Source organism: Phyllostomus hastatus, unplaced genomic scaffold, assembly GCF_019186645.2.
Source record: "Phyllostomus hastatus isolate PE091 unplaced genomic scaffold, TTU_PhHast_1.1 phas_scaffold_501, whole genome shotgun sequence".
Classification (NCBI taxonomy): domain Eukaryota; kingdom Metazoa; phylum Chordata; class Mammalia; order Chiroptera; family Phyllostomidae; genus Phyllostomus; species Phyllostomus hastatus.
In genome coordinates this window covers 12,346,970-12,366,497 of record NW_025334033.1, presented here as the reverse complement: position 1 = coordinate 12,366,497, position 19,528 = coordinate 12,346,970, and the positions used below count along the sequence as shown (strand labels likewise).

Below are 19,528 nucleotides of genomic sequence, written 5' to 3'. Positions count from 1 at the left end.
TCGGAATTACTTGTCTTTAACTATTTGTGAATGATATTAGTCATACAAGTAGTTACATTTGTTATTTGGATTTCTCTATACTTCAGTTGCCTATGATTACTGAACATGTGTAAAACAACTTAATAGTCTTCTCATGGCTTTTGTAAATATTATACGAGACGCCAGATACAGAAAAATGAGACAGAAGGCAAAACTTGGATCCTAACGGTTCAGAGGACAACAATAATCCAGAGTGCTGTTTCCCAATGAAGGCCATAAGACCTGACTGCCCTCCATAGACCTGCCCGTCCCTTTTTGGGAAAATTCCACCCCAACTCATCCCATGGTTATGGTATTGCCCCATTCCCAATGGTCAATAAGATGACGTGGGTACTGAGATTTGCTAGGAACAAGCCTTCTCAGCTCTGAGAGACCACATTATCAGACCACGTTATCAGATCAATGCATCCTTCAGACTGGTTTATGACCAAAAGGGGAAATTGTAAATGAAAAAGGACTCCTTTGAAAAGTAACCTCACAGGGTGATGTGATCCTAAATTCTTAACTGGACAGGTCATGGTGAACAGTCACATCCCATGTTTATAACTTATTTAGTAAAAGGCTTACCTTTGCCTTAAGCAAGCCCTGTCCATTGTTTCTATGCATCTAGGTTAACACACCTTTGAAATACTGCCTTTTATTTTTTTATTATTTTTCCTACCTTCCTTCCTCCCATCTTCACGTAGTCTTCCTTTGTTACCCTCCTAATTTAAAATGAATTTAAAAACTGCAAAACTGTTATTCTCAGGAATACTTTAGATCTTGTTCCCTGGCATACATCATTTGGACATTTCTTAACATTGACACCTTCGAGAGTTAGTTCAAGCAGTAGTCATCTCTAGGGCCTTCTCTCTGGGCCAAGGGCCCTTCCCTGGAGGCCTTTACTCTGTGACCTCCAAAGTCCTCACACTGTTTTCTTGTTTACTTCAACTCTGTCTCCCTAGAGCAGCTTGGGGTTAGAGGCTATGTCCTCCTTCTCCTCTTCTCTGGGCACCCAGCCCATGCACGGCACTTGGAAGGCAGACTTTCATCTAGTGTATGTTTGTAGAATAAAGTACTGAGTTTGAAATTACTCTGTAAATTGTGTAGAGCTGTACCACTTTCCTTCCTCATAATACCATCTGGCATTGGTAGCAGTGGACACTAATAGTGTCATTTTAATTCAGGACCTTGAATGGAGGCTCTCAGATGAATGAAGAAAGCACTGGAATGGGACTCTGAACCTCTGAGTTCTTGTCTGGGCTCTATGTCGCTTTGGGGATGGAACTTCAACTGAGGAAATAAGAGTTGGCTCAAGGCAGGAGTTCTTAGTCTAGGGTCTATAGACCTCTAGAGAATCTATGGAGGGGCTTATAGGAAGTCTGAAATTGTTGCATTCTGTAGGGAGAGAGACCACAGATTCTCAAATAGTCAAAAACTGCTAACCTGGGTAATCTCCTGGGCATCTCCAATCTAGATCCTGGTGATGTATATGTTCTCTTTACAGGGAAAGGAGGTGCTAGGGAGTGGCAGAGATAGCGGACACTCGTCCCACATAGCCACCACCATCCCAGGCCTATCTGAGATAGACTTTGTCAAGGGATCCCTGGCACTATCCCAAAACTAACTCCGCAGCTCCTAAAACTTTGGCCTCAAGAGCCAGAGAACAGAGACAGGTCTGGGCAGAGAAGACAAATACATAATGCCCTTAAAGGGGCAGGAGAGCAGGATCAGAGAGGAAAAAGACTAGAAAGTGAACCAGATGCAGACCAAGGGAGGTAAGAAGAAAAGGAGACAGAGACTCTCAAGATCCAGAAGTCTGGCAAAGGCACAGCAAACACCAGGAGTCCTGGTGATGGAGGCCTGTGCTGGTAGGAAAGGAGGAATGAAGTGAGTACCTACAAAGTGCTGAGTACTCTCCTGATCATAATAATCCTGCAAAGGAGGTTATATCAGCCCCAAGAAAGAGAGATTAAATATGAGCTCTACAGCTTTTCAATGTCCCTCTGGCCCTCCTTTCTGCCCTGCACCGTCTGCCCAGGGGAGAAGTTTAGGACTCGTCCTAAGTGAAGCAGCCCACCTGGTAAGTCTTCTGAAAAGTGCAATGACAGAGGTGGACTAGGTGGCAAAGGAGGGAGGAGGCAGGTATCAATCATTTTGCTCCCTACCAGGGCTCCAGCCACGTGCCAGCCTTGGGCTAGATTCCGAGGCATGCGACAAGAATCCTTAGCACCTTAGCACCAAATGTCTACCGCCAACCGCCAACGGCCAACCGCCCCCCTCCCCCCAACATGGTAACCGCCTGGGATCTGAGTGTCCAGGACCCGCAAGGTGCAGGGCCGGTGCAGAGTGCAGGGCTGGAATTGGCGAGCTGGCCCGAGGCTGGGCTCTGAAGCCAGTGGGGCAGAGCAGGGCTAGGTTCCCCACTCCCCTTCCCGTTTTACCAGGCGCAGGTCTCCGGGCCCGTGTACCACGAGGGAGAGGTTCTCGGGCTTGGTCGCCGCCATGTCGCTCCTGCCTCCCGGGTTGAAGCTGCAGTCTGCAGGACGCGTGGAGGTTCTGGTGGCTGACCAGCCGAGCCGAGGGTCCGGGGTAAAGGGCTGAAGGCCGGGCTTGGGCCCAGCAGCGCTAGCCCGCGGCCAGGGGCGGGGCTTCCTCTTCCCTGACAGCCTGGGCGTGGCTTGCGGGGAGGGGTGGGGCTGTTCGGCTCACACAGTTGGAAGAGAGAGAGCCTTCGGGGCTGAAGAGGCGGTTAGGAGAGAAAAAGCCCGTCCGCAGCCTCGAGCCGCCTCACATCCAGTCAAACATTGCTGCCTTGAAAGCTGCCGCCGCCTACACTTTGAGGAACAGGCGCCAAAAGGATGCAAAGTCCACGTTGGCCCTATGTCCCCAGCATCCAGCAAAGTGCCTGCCTGGCACAAGTAGGAGTGAATGAACTAATTCATTAATGTAAAGAAGCTGTGAAGTGGAATCTTTGGGTCTCTTTTTAAAAATGTATTGATTGATTTGAGAGAGAGAGAGAGAGGGAGAGAGAGAGAGAAGAATCGATTTGTTGTTCCGCTTATGTACACATTCCTTGGTTGCTTTTTCATATGTGCCCTGGCTTGAGATGGAACCACAACCTGTATCAGGACGACGCTCCAGCCAGCTGAGCTACCTAGCCAGGGCTCTGAGCCTTCTTCTCTTAACCAACTCTGCTTCTTATGATAGAAGCAGGATTTCTGTCTAAATTCTTCCTTCGAGCCTCTCTCCCCTCAGAAACAGTGACGTTTTACTCTAACGGGAGAGAGCTATCTACTGGACAAGCCTAAGTCCACAAAGGACCCTACCTCGTTTGAGAACAGTGCTCACAACTTCATTCCATGTAGCCTCTTTTTCACTCTGCCAGATCCTTTTACCTCCTCCAGGAGAATTCCCTAGCCCTTGAAGATGACTCCATGTGGCACTTACTGCATGCCCCACATATGGGACGCAGCCTGTATTTTCAATCCCTTCCCCAATGCACTGGAAGCCCACTGAAGGCAAGGTTTCATTTCTTAAATAGAACCTGGTAAAATGTTCTGTACAGTGTAAGAGGTCAAAAAATATTTGATGATGAATGTGGATCAAGTGATCAAGTTGTAGAACCTCAATAATGACAAAAGTGGTGGAGGGGTAGTGTTATAAGGTGTGATAAGTTAATGGAATGGACATTTACAGGGCGCTTACAGAGTCAGTTCTATGCTTTGCTTTGAGAGACCTCCCACAAAGCTAGGCTGTGCTTGGCTGTCTCTTCCAGCAGCTCCTGAACTCAGCCCCTAAGCAGGTCTTGCTGGGAGAGATGACTAAGTGGGGGCTGCCTGCCTTTACTCATGTACCTGAATTTGAAATTCACCATTCAGGAGCATTTGAGATCTTGCTTCTAGCACATATTGTCAGTTCACTCAAATAAACTCATAAAAATTCTCAATAAAACACAAAAAAACTCACCTTTTCCCTGGCTGGAGTAACGCAGTGGATTGAGCGCGGGCTGTGAACCAAAGTGTCGCAGGTTCAATTCCCAGTCAGGGTACATGCCTGGGTTGCAGGCCATGACCCCCAGCAACCGCACATTGATGTTTCTCTCTTTCTCTCTCCCTCCCTTCCCTCTCTAAAAATAAAAAATAAAAAAAACAAAAAAACAAAAACTCACTTTTCCCTCCTTGCCTTGTGGGGTTTCCATACAGTTTCTCAAGCATATCTTTTCAGCAGGTGAAGCTGAAGATGGAGAAAACTCCAGGAATATCCCTCAGAGACCTGATCTTTCCCCCAGGATAATAAGCAACCCCAAGGCATCAGAATACAGTAGTCAGGACCTGACTAATGATGACAAGTCTGGGACCTCTGGCAGACTAAAGATAACATCCTGGCCTAAGTTATGTTTTAGCTCCTGAGCCCTAAGGTAGAACTACCCCCTGGCTACTTTCCCATGAGGCCAGACCAAGGGACACCGGAATAGACCTCAGAGCTGTAATCAAGACCTAAATAAATGAGTTATCACCCTTATCTCACCTTCATCAATCAGGTCCCAGCACGAATCCATAATCCATATTGTCTTGTGATTTTGCCCTATATAATCTATAACCTACGTGCCATCAGGAAGTTTGGTCTTTTGAGTGTTAGTTACCCATTCTCCTGGGTGATGCCATTATAATAAAATAGCCCATCTTTCTCCAGTGCAGTTTTCAGTGTTTAATTAAGTGTTTGGCTCTGCTAACACCAGGTGGGTAAACTTTTTCTGTTCAATAGCAGAATTGCTTAACAGCTGAGGGCCAATCGAAGTAGACTTTTTTTTTTTATTTATTTTTAGAGGGAGGTGGGTGGGAAAGAAAGGGAGAAAAAGACTGATGGTTGCCTCTCACATGCTCCCAACTGGGGACCTGGCCCATAACCCAGGCAGGTGTCCTGATTGGGAATCAAATCTGTGACCTTTCAGTCCGAAGGCCAGCACTCAATCCTACTTGAGCCACACCAGCCAAGGCATGAAGTAGACACTTTTTGACTTTTAAATTAAGACAACAGAGTACCAGAACCAAAGCAAAAGTCATTAAAATAATGACACAACAGCCACACTTGAAGTAGTATTTATTTTCTCCTGAGTAATAATATTTTGAAACTGTTTTGAAGGGACAAAGATTTGAAAAGGCAGGAGACAAATTTAGAAATATATCCTATGACTAGGGTCCTTTATAGAAAAGCTAAAAGGGTGAGCTGACAGGATTCCCAAGAAACTGACATTTTTAAGGTAAAAAAGTAAGTTATTATAGTATTTAAACAACTGGTTGTGATGTTTCTACATAATTTCCTAACAGAGACCAGCATTCACAGTGGTGAGGAACAGACTTTTCTAAGCATTTTACTGAATAAGGGATAAAATACTGGCATTGCCTTTGTTGGTGGCCTGCTTAGCACAGCTTCTCTGGGTCCCTGCCTGACTTTTTCAAACAGCACAGCACTTTGAGGCACGCTCGCACTGCATAAAACTTCAACAAGTTGTTGATAAATTTCTACTGTGAAAACTTAATGGGAATTTAGAAATTAATTTATAAGATGCATATCTTCTGGGGTCATATATCTAAAAGAAGAGAGACGTTAGCCTAGAGAACATTTTGTCACAGATGCTGGGCTACTTCAACTCTGGATTACACAGCATACTAGCGAAAAAAATTAGAGTGCCAAAGACTTTAGTGTTCCAAAGGTCAGAACAATTGTAAAATCTCGATTTCCAGGTTTCTCCATTTGGTCATCAACTATTCAATTACCCAAACCTGGGTATTTACAATAACAACAACAATAGAAATAAAACAAACAAAAAATAAACCAGATTTCTTGCAAACCTTAGAAATAAGATTTTCAATGAGAGTTAAACTAGTAAAATCCTTATGCAATGAATGAGATTAGTGTACTTCCCTAAGGAACTAATACTATACCTACCATTAACAAATCTCAAGAAAGGGTTAAGAAGGGTTAGGAAAAGGGACTCAGAAAGCAGAAATTTTAGTCTAGAACTACCCAGGGAAGAGAGGCCCATAGTGGTAGTAGTAGCTAGGCTGCTAGCACAGAGAATAGAAGCAATGGGACCAGTTAAAGTTTATGCTACATATCAGGTAAGGATGGTTGATGCAGACACTGGCCCACAGTGTCCTCGGCATTATAGATGAGACATGAGATAAATTCACATGGACTACCAAGTCCTGTGGAGGAAAGGGGACAGCACAGCTACCCTCTCAAGGGGAGGAGGCCTCGGAGTGGCCTGACAACTCTCTCAAGAGGAAAACACCTCAATCCGTCCCTTGACAAGTTTTTATTGGCTTTTAAATTGCTCAGGAATACAGGTAAAGTTCATTAATCATTGTCAGGCAGTAAGGATCAAACAATAGATAACATACAAAGAACTCTGAGGGCCTATTCTGACCCAGGGTCTGTAAGCTAAAAGGCCATAAAACTTAAGGGAACAAACTAATTTCCTGCCCAGGCCTTTATCATTTAATTGAGAACATTCAATCCGTCCCACAATTCTTAGTGAAGCTGGTTTCACAGGAGTTTATGTATTCTTTCTCAGGCCTGATCACATGGGGAGCCCGCCCTTTCCAGCACAGGGCTGCACCGCCCTCTATCATTGTTTCAGGCTTAAGTCAGGCAGAGGAGGCAAGATAGCCAGGAAATTAGGAGACTTCTCGCAGGCAGAATGAGGACTCAGGCTTTGTCAAAGCCCGGGGGCGAGGGTCCATCACCCCCTTTCTCCATAGCCCCCCAAGTCCTTCCTTGGAGCCTCCATGTGATCATGCCTGTTGTAGATTGTTTCCCCCTTGAGGAATCTTACCCATCATTGGCTAACTGATCAAGCACTGGGGGCCAGTTATGGAAAAAGGAACAGAAGTGGCGCTCCTGCCAGGGAGATAAGCTTTGTCTCCTCAGTGGCTTATGGTCCGAAGGTCGCTCACTCAGACTTAGCCATGGCGGGGGGGCGGCTTATAGCTCCTGAAACTAGGCAGGGTGGCTCCCAACAGATGGTGACTTGAACATAGATAAATGGTGGAAGTGAAAACACCATTTTATGGGAAGTGAAGTGGAAAGATCCAAGATTTATTCTGAAGGGAGTTTCCATGGGACTATGTAAGGGACTGGCTTATAACAGTTGAGGAGAAGATAGTGGAAATGTTGATTCCCAGATTTCTGACTTGGTGAACTGGATGGATGAGATAATATTATCTGATATAGGTAGCACTGAGGGAAGAGAAGTAATTTTGGAAAGTCCAAGTCTGAGATGCCTATAAGGTAGGTAAAACAACCCAAGGGAATGTTTGATATAAGAGTCTAGGAAAGCCTAGGCTTGAAAAGTCTAGATTTAGTAATCATTGGTATATAGACTGTATTTAAAGAAATAAGAGAGAATGAGATGATTTAGGGAAAGAGTGTAGAATGAAAAAAAGACAACCCAGGTCTTAGCTCTGAGCATCTAATGTTGAGGGGCCAGGAAAAAGAAAGGGACCAGCAAAGGATGCTGAGAGTCAAGCGAAGCCATAATAGAAAAAGTCAGCATTTAAAAAAAGAAGCAGCCAATTACTGATTACTGATGTGAGATAGGTTAGTAAGTCAGGACAAGTGAAATAAGGAAACTAAGACAGATAGTTAGAGTGACTAGCAGTTTACAGCCATTTAGTAAATCACAAAATCCTATCTTCCCAACCAAGGACACTTCAGAGTAAGTGGTTTACACTTCTCCAGTAACCAGAGTATAAATGGCTTAAATCGCTCTACTTGGGGAGATAGATAACAGAAACAAACTTAGCTCCTTTTGTGCCAACCACACCCAAGGTCCGGTGAAGTCAGTGGAATAAATCTCATTTTGGGGCATCAGCATAAAGTTGATGAATATTCTATTGAGATTCTTCCCTAAGACCTCCCCTAAAATTCCTGCCTTTAGAAAACAAGAACCTTCATGACAAAGACCTAACAAGAGCTCTCTCTGGAGCATGCCCTCCTTCCCTCTCAGGTGTGCATCTTTACTTTTCTCTCCTAAACTTTTCTCTCCATGAGACTTGCAACCAGGGGAGCAAGGGGCAATGGCAGCTTGCCCCAGGCTTACCCCCTGAACCTGTCTCCCAGCACCTGTTTTCTCTGACTTTTTAGTGAGTTAACAGCTGCCCTGCCATGGCTCACTTCTTCCCTATAATGTTTGTTGGGAACCACCCTGCCTGGTATCAGAAGTTGTAACCCCTGTCAAGGCTAAGGCTGAGGGAATGACCTTGGACCGTAAGCCAGCAAGGAGACAAAAGCTTATCTCCCTGGCAGCAGCGCTGCTTCTACTCCTTTTACTTCACCCTACCTGGCCCCCAACGCTTGGTCAGTTAGCCAATGACAGGTAAGATTCTCCAAGGGGGGAACGGCCTAAGACAGTCACGATCACGTGGGAGGCCCCCAAGGAAGGATTTGGGGGGCTACAGCAAAAGGGGGTGATGGACCCTCGCCCCTCGGCTTTGACATAGCCTGAGTCCTCATCCTCTGGGAGAAAATCTCCTAATCTCTTGGCTGCCTTACTTCCCATGCTCCACCTCAGCCTGAAACAATGACAGGGTGGTGCCGCTCTGTGCTGAAAAGGGCGGGTTGCCCGGGTGATCAGGCCTAAGAAAGAATATGTAAAATCCTGTGAAACCTGCTTTGTTTAGAATGCTCTCAGTTGAATGACAAGGGTCCAGGGAAGAAGTAAGTTTGTTCCTTAAAGTTTTACAGCTCTTTGACCCTGACTCAAAATAGGCCCTCAGACTTCCTTGTTATCTGTTGTTTGATCCTTACTTCCTAGTAATGAGTAATGAGCTTTACCTGAATTCTTATGTAAACGAAACCAATAAAAAGCCTTTCCAGTGGGGGAACTAGAGAGAGTGGCTGTTCCGTCCCTATTTCCCCACAGGACCTGGTTGTCTCTGTGTATGTTTTTCTCATGTTTCAACAAGCCATCCGCAGCTTTCCACGATCACTGCCAGTTGGTGGCCGCGACAACGTTTCTAGGGAGGCAAAGCAGAGCACTGCCTAGGCTCTCTCCTTGCTTCTTCTACCCTAAGCCCTTCCTTTGTTTCAGTGTCTCCAGCTTAATTTTCTCATTTATTTTTAATGTATTTTTGTTACCATTTATACTTCTCATACTCTCTTCAATTTCCACCCACCCTCTTCCCACCACTGCAATCACCACACTGTTGTCCATGTCCATGAGTCCCTTTTTTTAACTCAAACCCACCACCCTCTAAACTCTCCTGACCCAAAGTTGTCAGTCTGCTCTCTATCTATGAGTCTGTCTCTATTTTGCTAGTAAAGAACTTATAAAACTCAATACCAAAAAAACAAGCAATCCAATTAAAAAATGGGCAAAAGACCTGAATAGACACTTCTCAAAAAAAGACATACAGATGGCCAATAGACACAGAAAAAGATATTCAACATCACTAATCATCAGAGAAATGCAAATTAAAACCACAATGCGATATCACCTCACACCTGTCAGAATGGCTATTATCAATAAACCAACAAACAACAAGTGATGACGAGGATGTAGAGAAAGGGGAACTTTTTTGCACTGTTGGTGGGAATGCAGATTGTTATAGCCACTTTGGAAAGCAGAATTGAGTTACCTCAAAAAATTAAAAATATAACTGCCTTATGACCCAGCAAATTCACTTCTGGAAATTTATCCAAAGAAACCCAAAACACTGATTTGAAAATATAAGCACCCCTATATTCATTGCAGCATTATTTACAACAGCCAAAATTTGGAAGCAGCCCAAGTGTCCATCAGTAGATGAGTGGATAAAACAATTATGGTATATTTACACAACAGAATACTACTAGGCCACAAAAAAGAAGAAAATTTTATGCTTTGCAACAGCATGGATGGATCTAGAGAGTATTTTACTAAGTGAAATAAGCCAGTCAGAAAAAGATAAATGCCATATGATTTCACTCAAATGTGGAGTCTAATGAACAAACTGTTTCCAGCTTTAATAAATGTACTCTCAAAATCACCTGGATTCATGTTGTGAAATCTGAAAAGTATGTAGTGGATTGAGCAACAAGGAGGTCACTGGCGATCATGGAAACGAGTTGGGTATGAAGGTATAAGAAGGAGACATATTGGGTTGAGATCATTCATCCATTCATTCAGCAAATATGTAATAAGTATCTATGATAAGCCACAAACAAGGTGTTAACTAAGACAAACACAATCCCAGCCTCAGGGAGGGAAAGCCATTAAACAGATAATCACAAAAGTAATAACTCAACCATAATTCTGATACGGGCTATGAAGAAAAAGATAAGGTTACCATGAATTGTGTAACAGGGGAACCTAGTCCAGCTTGAAAGCAAGGGAAGGTTGCCCCTCAAAAAGTGATGTATAAGCTGTACTTGAAAGTTTTGGGTGGTCACAACAGTGAGGCAAGAGAGAGAAAGTGTGTGTGTTCGAGTGAAGGAGTCCTAGAGGGAGTGGGTGGGGACCGTCATTAAAAGTCAGTAGTGTGGCAGGGTTACAGTGAATAAAGGGACCCAACCCTAGGTCTCCTGGTGTTTCATATTTTTGGAAATACAGGAGTGCAAGAAGAAATGTAGTGAGAACGTCTGTGGCTAAAGATCTTAAGGGAAATGCTGGAAAATTACATTTCTCTAAGGTAAGGCGTTCACTCTGAGGTACAAAGTTTATTTTTGCAGCAAGAACAGGGAGATAGCTTGGTGGTGGAGGCTTCCAGAGGTGGTTTGGTACTGAGAATCAGATAGGGTGGAAAAAGAAATCCTATTGACAAGCCTTGCTTGCTGGAAGCAGTGGGGAGGAGCAGGTAGGCTGTGTGATGAATAGCCCAACAGCTGCCTATCTTTGCAGCTGGAAGAAGTAGGAGCTAAAAAGAGCTGTTACAGACAACCTGGGTTAGCCTAGAATTCATTATTGTCCTCTTCCCTTCATGTCATGTCTACAAATAGCTGGTCTAGGAAAATAATTTACTTCACTCAGAAATTAGTTACCAATAAAGGACCTGAATAGGAACTGTATAAACTTGATACAAGAAAAAAGGAAGAAAGGAAGAGGAAACGAAATGCAGACAAAGAGTATTCACCAGGTTTATATTGCTGAGAAACAAACAGAACTTGTGATAGAACAGTTTGCCATAAAACTGAAGGGGACACCCAATGTAGAGGTCCTATATACCGAGGGTGGCAGTGGTGGGGGAACCAACATGTGTGTGGGGAGGCAACACAGGTGTGAGAATCTAGTAGGATGAAAAGGGCATCCTCACAGGCCAGTGGTAGTAACATGGGTGTCAAAGCCCTAGAAGGGTGAGGAGGAGTCCACACAGAGGTAGACAGCTCAGTGTGAGGTGAGGAAGACTCAGTATGATGAAGGGATAACCACAGGGAAGGGCCAGTGTGGGTTGTAGGAGCCTAGGTAGGTGGGGACAGCATTTGCACAAGTAAGGCAGCCATGGAGATGGGACAAGCTGACACACAGAGGGCATTGATAAAATAAGTAAATATATCAAGAATGACAGGAACAAGGTTTCTCATGGTTAGAAAAGGGAGGCATAAACATGGAAAGAGGGAAAAACAGAATGAAGCCTGTGTGGTGTCATATAAAATTGAACAGATTGGTCTAAACTCACAGTTTTCAGTGTAGATAGACATAGAAATGAATATAAATATAAATATCTGTACGTGTGTTCACATACACTCCATAGCTCTGTCTACTGGAAGAGCTTGGGAACAGTGATATCTGATAGCAAAGAGCATATCTAGCACCCAAATCTTGGTTTCTTTTTTTTTTAAGATTTTATTTATTTTTTTTTAGGGAGAGGGGAAGAGAGGGAGGGAAACATCGATGTGTGAGGAAAACATCAATCGGTTGCCTCCCACATGTGCCCCAACCAGGGACTGGGCCATAAACCAGGCATGTGCCCAGACCAGGTACTGAAATGATGACATTTTTCTTTGTGGGGCAGTACTCAACCAACTGAGCCACACTGGCCAGGGCCAAGTTTTGGTTCCTAAACACTATTCTCCACTAAAAGGAACTATGGTTCCTTAAGGAAATGGCTTCCTGTAGGGTCTGGGACATGAAAAGTACAAGATGAACCTGGTAAATCTTATTGTGCCAGAACGTGAAGAATTGTTCCGTGAATGATGGAGCACATGAAAGGACACAGAAGCCGGTTTGAGGAGACCTACTGGCTAAACCAGAGGCAGTTTGAACATAAAAATAAATAATAATAGTAACAGATTATAACCCATTGAATAAAATAGGAAACCACGAGACTGAACTGTTAAAATTAACCAATTAATTAATCAAAAGTATGACAACAAATGAGTAGTTACATAATCCAAAGCACTGTCCCACAAAGTATTGGTTACACAGAGAAAAAGGGTAACTTTATAGTGAAAAATCCTGCATATGCCACCTTAATCAAATGAGCAAATTAATATGATCAGCATGGAACAAATGCAAATCATGTACCATTTGATAGGATGCGATGAAAAGAAAACAGTTTTACTACTGAGATAACCATGCAAAAAATGCATAAGCTGATTCTCATCATGAGAACACATTAGACAACTCAAATTGAGAGACATCCTGCAATAATTGGTGTGTGGTCTTCAAACATATCAATGTCATTATGTCAAAGAAAACCTGAGGAAATGTTTCAGCTAAAGGAAACTAAACAAATGATAGCAAAAAGTGGCACATGATCCTGAACTGAGTCCATTTGCTATAAAGGACATTATTAGAGCAATTGGTAAAACTTGAATGGGGTCCAAGGATTAACTGATAGTAATTCATATTATATATTAATGTTAATTTCTTGGTTTCTAAGATCATGCTGACAAGGATAAGGAAACTCAGTTTTTTGTATTATACTTGCAACTTTTCTATAAATAAACTTGAAGGAAAATTCAATAATGTGTTTACCTTTATAAGAAGACACAGTAGAACATTTTTGAACTTGGAGGAACTCAAGAGTATTGTTTCTATGAGCCTTCCTTGAAAAAACTATTAGAAGATGAACTTAGCCAACCAAGTGATGAATGAGAAAACTACAGCAAAAAAGAAGGGCTGTAGAGTGCAAGAGAAGGCAAAGAAAAAAAGTGCTAATTTCATTATTTGTTCGTATTAGTATGTTGACAAAATGATGCCTACAAAATGAAGATTAGGTGTATAAGTTATAAAGGCACCCACTAAAACAAAAATATAGGCTGATTTTTCAGAAAAAAAATTAAAAATACTTATTACTGTAATGAGGTTCAGAGGGTTCAGAAATAGGGGAACCCCAACAATCCTGTCTTCAGGATTTAAGATATATTGCATAACAATGGCAAGTTAATAGCTGTGCCTTTCTGAAGGGAAGAGGGCTGCTGCCCAGGGCAAATTGTGTGCAGGACTCTGAGAATGTGCATGACATGACATGCAAGCAGGTGGGAGGAGCGTGTGGTCAGAGCTCATGTAGCTTCTGCACTTGAGGTGAGGGTGGATGCCCTTGCGTCACTGGGAACTTTTGCATTAACTAAAGATGGCAGCCAAAAGAGGGTAAAAGACACCGGGGAACTGGCAAAAATGGTGGACACTAACACACCATAGGAAGGGCCAGACATAAGGCTACGCAGGAAGTTCCTGGCTGAACATTTAAATGAGGGCAGACTGGAGCTTAGGGAGAGAGAGGCAGGAGGTCTTCAGTAAGAGAGGAGGTCTGCGAGGAGGTCTGCCAGGAGAAGACAGCAGCAGAGCTGATGGAATGGTGAGGTATCTGTGCAGCCACATGGATTCATGAGAGATGCTTGGAGCTAAACCATGACCAAGAATGCTGAGCTGCACACTTCTGCTTTTCTGAAAGATGGTACCTCTGTATTCTGAAACTGGCCTGGTTTGGCAAAGGGAGGCAGGACTGTGTGATTTGGGGTGTTTTTAAAGGAAGTGGAATGTAACAGCAGAAATCTGCCATCATTCTGAATTTGTATAACCTTTAAATAAATAAACAACCCCTTTCCTTTTTCACCAAACTCTTGCATTGGGAGTCACATATCTTGGAGGTGGACAATCAAACCCCACAGCTGTTCCAGAACAGCATTGGTGGGGTTCTGTAACAGTATTACATTTTCAAAGTTTTAAAAGAATCTATTAGTTTACTGACCCAATTCCAACTAGGAGGTAAGAGGGCTCCCCACATACCAACAAACAATTATCAAACACCAGTAGGGTGTTCAACTCAGTTCTGACACTATCTACCCAGAAATAGAAGCAGATTACACAGATTAAGAGTTCATTCCTATAAGGCCACCCCCCCCCCCACACACACACACATTCAGATGCTGGTCAGAAGCACAGGTAAATAGCCTGGGCTTGTACCTGTGCTTCTGACCAACTGGCTGTAGATCAGAAGTTCAAACAACCCTCTCCAACTCAGAATGCCAATTACAAGTCATGGTTGTTACCTGTATTTTTGACCTTCAGGCTGTAAATCAGAGGTTCCCACAACCTCTGTCTTGGGTTCAATTAATTTGCTAGAACAGCTCATAGAACTCAGAGAAACATGTTACTTACTAGGTCACCAATTTATTGTAAAAGGATAACACTGAGGAACACCCAGATGGAAGGAACACATGGGGCAAGGTATGTGGAAAGGCATGCGAAGCTTCCATGCCCTGTCTGGGCACGTCACTTGCCCAGCACCTCCATATGTTCACCAGTCCAAAAGCTCTCTGAACCATCATTCTGGGTTTTTATGAAGGCTTCATTACGTAGGTATGGTCCATTAAATCACTAAGTATTGGCAATTTATTCACCCTCTGGGTACTCCCCCCTGTCCAGAGATCGTAGGAGAGGAAGTAGAGGAGTAGAACCAAAAATTCCAACCCTGAAATCACATGGTTAGCTCTGGTAACCAACCCTTACCCTTAGGTGTTTTCTAAATGTCACCTCGTTAACATAACAAAAGACATCTTTTTTTTTCACTCTTGACATGACATTAGGTACTTTCAAGGGTTTTGTTGATGGAAAACCAAATATATGCTTTTTATAAATCATGGTACTGCAGCATCATAAAAAATAATCTAAGAGAACTAAGGCCAAATACATGTCAATTTGATAAATATAAATGGACAGAACTAATCTATTAAAAGAATTCAGATTGAATCATACAGTAAAATCCAACCAGGTGCTGTATACAAGGGGCCCAAAACAAAATAATTCAGAAATCTTCACAATTGCAAACAAGAAGAAATCAGGGGGTATAATTTTAATAATAGGCAAGGTTAACACCAGGACAAACAAGTGCTGAAGGTGACAAAGAATAGTCATTTATAGTGACAAAGAATGCAGTTTACAATGAATTTACCAAGTTATGAATATCTATGCACCAAGCAACATAGCATCAACATGAATATTTATTAAAACATAAAAGCACAGGATATACAAAAAAAAGAAACAGTACAGTAGTCCCTCCTAATGCATGGGGAATATGTTCCAATACCCCTTCAAATGCCTGAAACCACAGATAGTACCAAACCCTGTATATATTATGTTTTCCCTACACACCTGAACTTGGGGAAGAGGGTATGCTTGTGTTTACTCTCCAGAAGGACCTTTGGAGCTGCCAGCAAAGAGGGTGAAGCTATATCATGGCTACCCTGCCCTTGACCCACCTCTGCTCCAGACTTCTCGATCCAGACTTCTCTAAGCTCTGTGTCACCCCCCTGAAGTGGAATTTCAGTCAACATTCCTGGGAAGATATTCATCATCTCCTGCAGGGTGCATTCTCTACCAATCTCAGAGGACAGATCAATCATCCCCAGCTTGAGCTCCACCAGGAGCTCAGTGATATCAAATGCCTTACTGAACAGAAAGTGTTCCAGACCCTCCATGATAATCTACAATGGCTGAACCCTAAGAACTGGTTCAATTGACTGAATTTATGGGTTTGGGTCCTAGCAGCCTTTGGGTGCCTGCTTGTCTTTCTCCTCATTTGTGCTTTACAATGTATATGGAGGTTGTTTTCTCGAGATCATATTTGGGAACAGCAAATAGTAGGTTTCACAGGCTTAACAACTACAGTTGTGTTCACAAATAAAAAAGGGAGAGATGTTGGGGACTGCCCTGCCTGGTTTCAGAAGCTGTAACCCTGCCATAGCTAAGGCTGAGTAAAGAGACCTTGGGACCATAAGCCACCAAGGAGACAAAGCTTATCTTCACAGCTGGGGTGCCTCCTCTGCCCCCTTTTACTTCACCCTGCTTGGCCCCAGATGGATTACTGGTTAGCCAATGACAGGTAAGATTCCTCAAAGAAAGGATGACCTAAGACAGGCACAGTCACAAAGGAGCCCTCAGGGAAGGACTTGGGGGGCTATAGAAAAAGGGGGTAATGGGCCATCACTCCTCAGCTTTGATATAGCTTGTGTCCTCATTCTGTCTGCAAGAAGTCTCCTAATCTCTTGGCTGCCTTACTTCCCCTACCTGACTTAACCCTGAAGCAATGCTGGAGGGAGGTGCAGCCCGGGGCAGGAATGGGCAGTTCCCCAGGGTGATCAGACCTAAGAAAGAATGCATAAAATCCTATGAAAACTGCTTTGCTAAGAAAGTCCTCAATTTTCTGATAAGAGTCCAAGCATAAAATGAGTTTGTTTCCCAAAGTTTTATAGCCCTTTAGCTATCTGACCCTGACTCAGAATAAGCCCTCATAGTCCTTTGAATGTTATGTATTATTTGATCATTACTGCCTGACAATGATGAAGGAAGACCTTCCTTGAGGTAATGCTCCCAGAAAAGCAATATAAGCTTGTCCAGGCAAAGGTCAGGGCGCTCTCTCACTCAGAGAGTGGCCATGCGTCCCTTTTTCTCCAGAGGACTTCTGCAGTCCATGTGAATTTGTTCGTCAAATCCACAACACCTCAGACACTGCTGGTCAGAGTCTGCATCACACACATATGATAAAGTTTAATTTACATACACACCTATGATAAAGTTTAATTTATAAATTAGGCTCAGTAAGAGATTAACAATAATAACTAATAATAAAATAGAATAATTATAACAGTATACTGTAATGAAAGTTATGTGAATATGGTTTCTCTCCAAGTATTGCACTCTACCCATCCTTGTTCTTGTGCTGATATGAGACAATGCATTGCCTATGTGGTGAAATGAAGTGAGGTGAATGACATTAGCTTTGTGACATAGTGTTAGACTACCCCCAAGGGTTAGTTGAACACAAGCACTGCATACTGGGACCGTCAATGTGATAACTGAGACAGCTACTACCTAATGGGCAGGTATCATACACAGCATGGATATGCTGGGCAACAGGATGCTGTCCAAGGAGGGACAGCAAGAGATTTTATCATGCTACTCAGAATGGTGAAAAAATGTTAAACTTATGAATTATTCACTTCTGGAGTTTTTCTTTTATTATTTTTGGAACACGATTGACTATGAGTAACTAAAACCTCAGAAAGTGAAACTGCAGATAAGGAGAGACTACTGTAGTAGGAGCCTTAATGACACAGAAGTTCTAAATTGCATAATTAATAACAGATAAAACTTGCCATTCTAAAAAGAGAATAAACTTTAAGTATCTGTGAATAATTCACAAAAATTGACCATATATCAGGCCAAAAAGAAAACCTCTGTGAAGAACAAATGGCACAGATAGTACAGATTATCTTCTAAACACAAAACAATAAAAAAAAGGGAACACTTGCTAACGTGTTTTATGAAGTCAGCATAATCATAATACCCAAAGCAGACAGGATGTTACAAGAAAGGATAATCATAAAAAAAAAGAAAAAAAAATCGCAAGCTAATCTCTTTCATCAATATAGATGCAAAAATCCTAAACAAAATTGTAGTAATGCATTAAAAGCATGTGTGGCTTTGAAAAGGTCAATGATGTGATTTTACATAGTCAGGTTTGAGCCTCTGTTATACATGGCATCAGATGTCATCACCAGGAATCATAATAGTAATTTCCCAATAGAAATGTCAACTTGAAAGCTTCACTTTTCATAGTATCATATAGAAAGAGGAGGAACTTAGAAATTCTGAAATCACAATTCTATAATTTACCAGCTGTATGACTGGGGAGAAGTCCAGACAAGAATTAGTGTCAACTTTTCAACTTTAAAATGAGAATAACACTAGCTAGTCTTTCATGTTCATTTGTGGAATTAATGAGACAGTATTTATACAGGCATTATTTTAGGCTGACACCCCAAAGTATTCTCACAGTTAGAATAAAACCAGTAAGACCCAATAAAAGGGATGATTTCAGACACATCAGTAGAAATGACACAGCCAAAGGGATTATTGTGAAGTGAAATAGATGCATCTCAGGAACACCCAGATTATATTAAAGCAGCATGGGTGTATCTCAAGAAAATATAGACTGGACAGGACTAAATTAGATTAGGTTTAACCCTATCAATTGCATAATAATGTGGAAATTAAAAATGTGGTAGCAGAAGGGATATCTAGTTTCCAAAATCACCCTGGGAAGACAGTTTTTTGATCTAAGGACATGAGGAGCTAGTCCCCACAATGAGGACATCCTCATAACAAATGTGGAGGCATCAGGCCAACAAAGCAGGATGTCATCAGCTGTTAGAACCCATCCTGAACCCCCTTCACCTACCCTCCGGTTTCCTGCTCACTGGGCAACTTTCTAGTGACATTTTGGCTCCCACGCAGATTTGCTCACAGGAAGGGGAGGTAATGAAGAACTAATAGTGGGTTCATTCAATTCCCTTAGTGCAGTACTGGTGAAAATCTAAAAGCCCTAGGCCCAGGACATTGGCCATCTCACTTCTCCTAGTGCTTTGTAGATCCTGGTGAGGATACTTGGTTATTTATTGTAGTTTCCATCTTTTCTTCCCATCCCAATGTAGTCAGGTTATGTGGCAATGAGGAGGGAATGTGAGGCTTTGGTGATTCAGAATTTTGGAGTAGCTGCTGCATAGTTCAACAAAGACAAGGATGTGATGATGACTTCCCAGACTTACCAAATAGTAGTACTTACCCATTCTGAAGAAAAACAGGCTCATTAGGTGATGGATTAATATTTATATGGCCACTTCTTGTTCTCGCTCATATTTTAAAGAAAATCTTATATTAATCAACTCCTTATCCTTGCCTAGTTTTAAGCCCCCTTTGTTTCTCTTTCTCTTTCTTTTCTTTCTTTTCTTTCTTTCTTTCTTTCTTTCTTTCTTTCTTTCTTTCTTTCTTTCTTTCTTTCTCTTTTTTATCATGTTTCATTATTTCCCACTAAGGCAGTACCAGTATTGCACACTTTCATCACCTTTATTTTCCTTCATTCAATTCACCTCTCTCACTATGGCAGACTGTAAGCATTGGCAAAATGAGGGAGTAGATTTTGTTCTGTTTGATCAATGTTGTTTTCACTTAATTATCTTTATGGTTTCTAGCTTTGACAGTTAAGTCAATAACATTGATTTGTTGTCAGGATGTACAGAGCAC

General features: G+C 42.4%; 1 protein-coding gene across 1 annotated transcript in view; it reads right to left on the bottom strand.

Moving 5' to 3' along the window:
- The window catches only part of SORD (sorbitol dehydrogenase), a 31,848-nt gene extending 29,192 nt beyond the window's left edge, over positions 1-2,656 (bottom strand). Inside the window, exon 1 of the mRNA XM_045823221.1 lies at positions 2,463-2,656. Within this exon, the coding sequence (XP_045679177.1) occupies positions 2,463-2,525 (63 nt within the window). The 5' untranslated portion in view covers positions 2,526-2,656. The remainder of the gene's footprint in view (positions 1-2,462) is intronic.
- Between the last annotated feature and the right edge of the window lie 16,872 nt (positions 2,657-19,528).